We start from the raw sequence: 8,255 nt of genomic DNA on the forward strand, positions 1-8,255 counted from the left end.
AGCGGTCTTACACTGCTGGGTTTTGTTATTTTAGTTTTGGGTTGGACCTTGGTAGTCTTAGATTTGCAGGCTTTGTTTATTTGTTTTCTTTTGGTAGTTCTGGTTAGGCAGCCCTTAGCAGGGAGCTGCTGACTCAGACAGTCGACATGGCTGGGTCAGCAGTCTCCCTGACTTATTTATGTTTGGCCAAGGAGCCACCATGGAGAGTTAATTGAAAACTAATAAGAAAAATAAATACAATTTTAAAGAGTAACCACTGACTATATAAGAGAAGCCCTTTCACTGGAGAATCAGTCAAATATTTCAAATGTTCAATGTGTGGGCCAGCAGGAACCATGCTTTTAATTGTCTATTATAATTAATTAAGGGGCATGCTTTAATAAGCAATGATTCTGCAGGCCACCTTTCAAACATGGATGTAAGACATAGCATACCCATTGTCAATTGTGCTAATACAGATGTGACTGTAACATATAACTATATGTATAAATTAACACGTTTGAATAAACTAAATAAAAAAAAGAAGTATTAACTTCGAACCTGAATTTAATCATAAATGGCAAGACATGAAAGAAAAAAGGTCATGAACTTTTATGAGTCTGGAAAACTGTTTTAAAACATTTTTGCCTTGTTGCTCTTTTATTCTCTGATACACTGTGTTTCTGTATGATGTTGTTGCGGTTTGCACAAAAAATTACAGTCAGAGCAAACTCAGATTTGTATTTACAATGCTTGAAACTGTTTATTTTTCATGGTCAAAAGATAAAAATCTGCAGAAACCCATCTATGGCTGACATCCAAAATGAGCTTCACACGTAGAGGTCCACCGTCAGGTGGGAGACAGATATATATATCGACTTCAGCCAGACGCATGACTGGTATCAAGCATCAGAGCTCTCCTGCTGTAGCATTAAGTCAACAGCAGCCTCCACATCCTCCACCACCCGACTTGGCTCCAAAAGATCCGGCTCCAGGACCAGGTCTCTGTGACCATGGGACACCATCTCTGTGATGCTACTGTTCTGGTTGCTAGGTAATGGGGAGTGAGGGTTATAAACACCCGTGCATACCTGAAACAAGGTAAGAAAACATTTTCAGAGGCAGAATTGTATATATTTTTTTTTTTTTTTTTTTAGGACACGAGCATTTGAGACGTTTTACTGGAATGCATTTTTTTCATAGTGACTGCGGTTTACTTGGTTCTAAGAAGATTTGGCATTAAATGCTATATTAATATACTTTTTTTCTTACTTTCAATATTTTGACTTGTTGATCTTGAAATATTATAGAGCCTATCATTTATGTGGAAGACATAATGATTCAACAAAAAAAAGAAAACAAAATGCTAACATTAACATTAGTCACACTGAGCCATCCCAGGCGATGGTGCTGTAACACTGCTCTTCATTGCTATTTGGTGTGATGCTGTTTGTACACACACCCTCACTTTGACCTCAAAATGCATTGTTTCAAATCTGTTGTGGGCTGTTGGGGTACAGATTTGCGAACCCCCTGAGAGCTTTAAAGTTCTTTCTGGACAGACGATACAGAAACTGTTTCTACCAACCAGTATGGAGCGACACTCAGCAGCAGACACCAGCTCCTGCTCCTCCATGGTTATGGGGCTCCCTGTTCCCAGGGCAACAAGTTTGGCTCCACTCTTCATGGCCTCAGGCTGCTGACCCAGGTAGCGGTTGTACAGGTTAGCACCATAGACGTCCGTCATCAGGTTGTCACTACATAACAAGACAGAGTTACAGTTTGTTTTGTGAAACTTGAGAATTGTAAAAAGTGTTGGTTTTTACTCTCAAGCTGGTTTACAGACAACCTGAAATCTATCACAGATCACTGTACAAGATGTTGGAATCAACTCATTCAGTTGTGTAACAAGTGTAGGATTTTAACTCTGTTACCCGACTGCATAAATGGTGGACAGCTTGCGGTTGTGATTCTGTGTTCGCAACAGCCGCTCAGCGTACTGATACGTGAGCAGACTAGGTTTTCCCAGCAGGGTCTCGTACTGCAACTCTCGACCGGTGAGTTTCCTGTAAACCGCCTCCAGACACAGCAGGAACATCCCATGACCAAACCTGCAACATCACACAGGGTCACCACTGGATATGCGCTGTGGTTCACGTCCCTCAACTGTGGGGTCGTTACCGTGGCGATGGGGCCTCAGCCATCCAAAGCAGGTCCATGTTGCAGGCGAGGATGGGCAGCTGAGAGGAAAGCTGGGGGTCATGAATGCTGCCGGGTCTCCCATCAGTCAACAGGACATCAACCAGAAGCTGCAGGTTGGTCTCCCATCGGACCGGCTCTCCAAACAGGATGATGGCTGCGGCGACACATGGAGCACAGTCAGCAGGCAGGAAACTGAGAACAGATCATGCTCTCTACTATCTACAATTTTTAAAATCTGGTTAATAATGCATGTTCATGTTAATAATTCTTCTGTTTTCCTCAGTGGGATCCTTCACGCCAGGATTTAAGCCTCCTCAGAGAACAGGGCCGTTACCAAGGGATTTCCCTCTACTTTGATCGGGGTTGATCCTGTGGTTGAGTCCCTTGTGAATATGAGTGAGACGGTCTCTGGTGTGGACGTCCCCAAAATATTGTTTCCCTGCTTCAAAAATCAATGTTTCTACTTTGCATCTTATTTATAAATCATTTTATGCTTCATAATGTGTTGTGGGTTGGGGTTGTGGAAATTGTTTGAGTGTTTACAATTTGTGTGTGTGTTTGAAATTATTTGTTTTTAGTTTTAATTTGCCAAATGATTCGATGTGTAACATCCATCCATCCATCCATCCATCCATCTTCTTGACCGCTTCTTCCCTGTCGGGGTCGCGGGGTGCCGGAGCCTATCCCGGCTACTGAAGGGCGAAGGCGGGATACACCCTGGACAGGTCGCCAGTCTGTCGCAGGGCCTCAATCACACACACATTCACTCTCACATTCACACCTAGGGACAATTTAGAGTCACCAATTAACCTACGAAGCATGTTTTTGGACGGTGGGAGGAAGCCGGAGTCCCCGGTGAAAACCCACGCATGCACGGGGAGAACATGCAAACTCCACACAGAAAGGTCCCAGCCGGGATTCGAACCGGGGCCTTCTCGCTGTGAGGCGAGAGCGCTAACCACTTGCGCCACCGTGCAGCCCGATGTGTAACATACTGTATGTATGAAAATTACTCTATAAATAAAGTTTGATTTGATTCCTTAAGGGTGGGCTCCAATGCGTGGAACACATTTTTCACATTTAACTCAAAAATAAATTCAATAATTCAGATTCAAACCAAGGAGCATGGAGTTTCATAGGTAATTTAATTTGAATAGATGACATCAAATGGGTTAATAGCATCATCTGTTAGCTACCCTTATAAAGTTAAAATAAAGTAAGAAACAGGACAAAATAGCTTTTTTAAGTATTAAAAGGTTGTGATAAACCCTTACTTAACTGATATTATGGAGCCTTTACAACTTAAAATAGACATGATATTTGACATGTCTTATGTATGTGGGACGCCAAAGCAAGAACGTGATGATAGCACACATTAAAATAACTAAATATTTTCACAAAGTCAGTTTCTCACCATCAAAGTTAAGAGACGGAAAAAACTCAAATCAATAAGAATGTGTCATTTAAAATTCAGAACGAAAAATAAAGATGTATTTCAATTTAAGGGGTTCACGTGTGGAATGGTCTAAAACAATCAGTTAAACAAACTAGATCATCAATAACTGCAAAAATACAGCTAATGACTTTGATATTTAATCACTGTACTGGTGAAAAAGAAAATATTTATACATTCGTTAAGTTTTGATGTTATTCTCAGCTTTTAACTGTGTACATAATGAAAAAAATGTTTTTCTTCATTCTGCTCCTTTGCATTTCCCTAAGATGTTTTGTATTGTTTTAATGTATGATTTTAAGTGAAAATGAAATAAAATAGAAAAAATTTTATATTTTAATATTTGTTTTGTGGTAAAAGTAAAAATAATCCACAACTTTGTTTTCAAAGAGATCAGTCTGAATCTTGTGAAAAAAGGGTAGATGTTCCACTGACCAAGAGAGGGAAGATTTTGGACATTCAAGTCCACGTCAGCATTTGACAGGTGGGTAGAAATATTTTAAAGTACTCAGGTAATCTCAAGATGTAGCTTAATCATTTTTCATGGAAATCAGTCATTTTGGTTGCTGGTAAAATAAGTCAACTTGACTGGAACTTGAATGTGCTGTTAACACTTGAAAAGACACACACATCTTTATGAATCTGATGTGAAATGAGGTGAAAGGTTGAACCTAAAAATCATTGATTTACCTTGTATTTGGGGCAGATCTTCCAAAGGAGACAGCTGCAAAAATAGAACAAAATGAAGAAAGAAAGAAATACAAGTGAATACAGTTAAATGCACCTCAAATCAGTCAAGTTGATTTCAAGCAGCAAATAGGACAACCAACCAATCAAGATTCTTTGAAAAAAAAAAGAGAGACAGAAACTCTGTTTGGTGCCACAAAGGTAGATGTATCAAAAAGACCATAACCTTGAGCTTCATAAATGCTCTTTTCTTCCCTGTTCCTCATTGAAGGCTAACCCTTCCATGTAAAGTCTGCACTGTGAAGGCGGTGGACTCACAGGGGCTGTGGGTCTTCTGTTATGGTCCACCATGTCCAGTAGGGGGTGATGTTGTGACAGCTCTTCAATGGTGACCACTTTTTTGAAGCCCAAACTGACAAAAGCAGTTAAGAGTCCAACATGTATCACATCAGGGTCGTACCTAAATCCAGGTCCAGACTTGTAATTGGTTAGTCAGTGAAGCCATGAGAAGTGTTACAGTCAATATGTGGATGTGTTTATAGAAAAGCACAACAGGAGCTTCACTAGAGCACCAACAAGCGGCTGGTGAGGATACGATTGGGCGATGCTGGTCACTGGTCCCTGTCCCGACACCAGCACACACTTATTGTGGAAGCTCTTCATCATGTTTAGAGGACTGTGGGACAGAACAACCTGCTCAGGTGAAACCTGTGGAAGCACACAGAGGTCAGGAGGCCTTCAACATCAAACCTCTCAGAGAGTTCTCAATTCGTGTAACACAAAGAGAATTGCAACCCAAACTGATTTTTTTTTATTTCTTTTTACTGAGAAGCAGCTTTGAGGAAAAAAGGTAAGACCTCCACTACTCTACCCAACCTACATGAACGTCCAGGAGGCGAGACAGCTGCCGCGCCTTGTGGAGTCTCTGACAACTTCCTGCATTGGTGACAAATACGACAGGAAACAGGAAGTTGTTGTTTTCATCCACGAGCTTACTGAGAGCTCGGCGAGCAGCTGGAATCACAGTACCCCCACGGAGGAGCACACCGTCCACGTCAAAGAGGACACCCACCTGACCAAAAGACAAGAAGCAGAGACAGACAGGTGAGAGACTGATGCACAGGTGAGTCTCTTCTGAGAGACAGGTAGACACAAACACGACGACTTTTGAGAAACTGATAGACAATAAAAAATGTGAGAGACACTAAAATAGCTGAATGACCATCAGGTAGGTGAGAGGCACGTATGAGCTGATAAACATGTGAAAACTATAAGTGTAACGATTCCTTTTGACAGTGATTCGATTCATTTCATAATCTGTATCGTCTGATACGATTCAGTCAATATTGGTTCATTTTGAACGATCTAATTTAATCTGACCTAAAATCGATCCAGAAAATTTTTAGCCAAAAATTCAGGAGGTGTGACTCAGAGATAAATGCCTGATACTAAAGAGTGCCGGTGAACTTCTCCAGATTTCTTGTATTTCTTAAATTAAATGTAAATTAAATATGTGTACAAACACACAAGCAAGAATTAATGTCAAATCCATTTGAATTTCAGTTTCATAAAGTTCAGCCCACTGTTGTTTTGCATCTTTGTTAAATTGTTTCCACACTTTGGACTGTGATGATGGCTTTATCACTGTTTCCTGCCATTGGATGTGTGCTGTCTGCTGTGATGGTACTTGGTCGTTTTTACATTGTTTTTATGTTATAGTAAAAAAAAAAAAAAATTTCGTGCCTCAATCCAAATGGAATTTTCCAAGATCGATTATTATTAATGTATTTAATTAGAATGTTATAAGTTGATTAACAACTTGCCTAAGAAAGATCAATCTGACTGGATTGTAGGAAGAGAAATCGATTAATTATCAGTTAATTGTTACACCAATAGTAAAAACTAACAGACAATTAAGGCACTAAAACACAGGTGAGAGACAAGTATAAAGGCTGACATATTCAGGTGTCAACAAAAGGGTTAAAGGCAGACAGAGACGTGAAAGACTGACAGAATGCTAAAGACTGCCTTAACTGTGATGGAGTGTGAGAAGTGAGTGACAGACAGGATAGAAACAGAAGCTGATAGACTGATGGTACAGATGAAAGATTGACAGACAGGTATGAGACTGAAAGAGAAGTGAAAGGATGGCAGAGAAGTTGGATATTAACATAAAGGGGAGAGATTTTTGAACATGTAAGAGACATAAAAATAAGAGGTTACAAAATAACAGACAGATGAGACACTGACTATTAGGTCAAGAAATTTTGTTTTTTTGTCACAATTGAATTGTGGGATTTATTCTAGCTTTGATACAAATAATGTGTGTTTTTTTATTCAAGTTTATCATCACCATTTTCTTTCATTTATTTCTGTTCTTTATGAGTTTACACAAACATCAAACACACAATACATGCAACACAAAAAGACAGCTTGACTGGACGTTGTGCAGTTAACTGCAACTTGAATGAAACTTTTTCCCTGTGACCAAGTTTTTGCTGTAAGCAGTGAGTAAAAGTTCCCTACAGAGAAGGTCAGCTGTCACACACACACTCTCACACACTCACACACAAACAAACACTAACCTGTCTGCTGGTGGATGCATATCTGACCGCCTGCAGCAGAAAAGCTCGACACAACATAATGCCAGTGTGTCCTCCTGACTGCCGGCGGACACTTTATGACCACTCTCTTGTGACGTCACAACAAAGGCGGGTCGAGCCAAAGTCACATTTGTTCACAATATTGGTGTTCATCAGTTCACATGAGAAAATGCAGCAGTCAGTGGAGCAGGCAGCTATTCACTGTTCGATTGCACAAAAAAACGCTCACCTTCACATCTCTTCTCCATCTCTGTCCTCCTTCTCCATCCTCGGGTCTTACTGAATTCTTCAACTTCTCCAATAAGCTAGCAGCCATCAGTCCTTAGTTCTACCCACTAGACGAGCCACTGTGATACTTCCAAACATTCCTGCTTGACTGAGCAAGACACATCAAAATGGTTCTAGTATCACCTCACAGCTCTTTTTAACCAGATTGTCTTCTGTCTTGGACTATTTTACTCACATGAACTAAATCACTAAATCCTTATTTTTATGTTTAGTAAACTTGACATTTATGGTGCAACTCTCAACTGTCTTGAATCTAATTTATCTCTGTGAACTTTCAGAGTATACTGGCAGTGGTGGTCAGGGGTGGACAACATTTCCACTGGTGTTCCACAGGGATCTGCTCTCTGCCCCTTTCTTTTCATGCCTCACACCCTCTGAGTTTCATCGTTCAATCCTATAATTTAACTTGTCTGTCTTATGCTGAGGACACATCTTTCTTTTTTTTTGCACCAAATAAAATCAAAAAGTCTTTCTGCATAAGATGCATCTCCTTTTGCATGAAAGAGACGAAACATCAACTTGTGAAAAACCTGGTAGAGCTTTAGTAGAGGACAGCTTCACCATCAGATCTTCAGTTATCAACTGTTGTGAAAGAAAGTTTGGGTTGACATCTACGACTTGAGGAACTTAACCATCTCAGACATTTTTGGGGATGTAAGTTTGTCCTCTAAGGAAGAATCAACTCTACCTCCTTGTGATCTCTCTGTCAGGAACTGGTGGTGACCCAATATGCAGGAGACCAGGTTTAGTTACAGATTCTTCAACATTTAAACATGAAAACAGAAAGCATCAGACCTGACAATGAAGATCTGAAAAAACAGACACTTGAATACATAGGAATCAAGACAACCAGACCCCTGACGGGGTAAACCAGCAATTAGAACATGACCAATAACACAACTGAAAAACCCAACTAAAATGCACAATCCTCTCACTCCTATCCTTATGACTGCAACGCTCTTCTGAAAGGGCTACCAACCTGAGGAACCAAGCCTCTCCAGTTGATCCTAACAGCATCTACATCTACGTCTGTGCTCTGTAGC

General features: G+C 40.4%; 1 protein-coding gene across 1 annotated transcript; it reads right to left on the bottom strand.

Moving 5' to 3' along the window:
- Nucleotides 1-732: 732 nt before the first annotated feature.
- On the bottom strand, nt 733-7,825 carry LOC112145263 (haloacid dehalogenase-like hydrolase domain-containing 5). The gene is made up of 9 exons (XM_024270396.2): nt 6,907-7,825; nt 5,202-5,393; nt 4,917-5,029; nt 4,640-4,733; nt 4,325-4,358; nt 2,161-2,335; nt 1,914-2,090; nt 1,568-1,736; nt 733-1,070 (listed from the first exon to the last, which is right to left on the bottom strand). Exons 1-9 carry the CDS (start codon nt 6,961-6,963, stop codon nt 882-884), a joined length of 1,200 nt encoding a protein of 399 aa, XP_024126164.1. The 5' UTR covers nt 6,964-7,825; the 3' UTR covers nt 733-881.
- Nucleotides 7,826-8,255: the final 430 nt, after the last annotated feature.

Source organism: Oryzias melastigma, linkage group LG5 (assembly GCF_002922805.2).
Source record: "Oryzias melastigma strain HK-1 linkage group LG5, ASM292280v2, whole genome shotgun sequence".
Taxonomy (NCBI): domain Eukaryota; kingdom Metazoa; phylum Chordata; class Actinopteri; order Beloniformes; family Adrianichthyidae; genus Oryzias; species Oryzias melastigma.

Excerpts from the sequence above, each read along its gene's own strand:
- LOC112145263 (XM_024270396.2), bottom strand. The coding sequence starts at position 6,963 with ATGTTGTGTCGAGCTTTTCTGCTGCAGGCGGTCAGATATGCATCCACC. Across the intron at positions 1,737-1,913 it reads TCCACCATTTATGCAGTCGG|TGACAACCTGATGACGGACG; the intron begins GTAACAGAGTTA and ends CTTGTTATGTAG. Across the intron at positions 1,071-1,567 it reads CTGAGTGTCGCTCCATACTG|GTATGCACGGGTGTTTATAA; the intron begins GTTGGTAGAAAC and ends ACCTTGTTTCAG.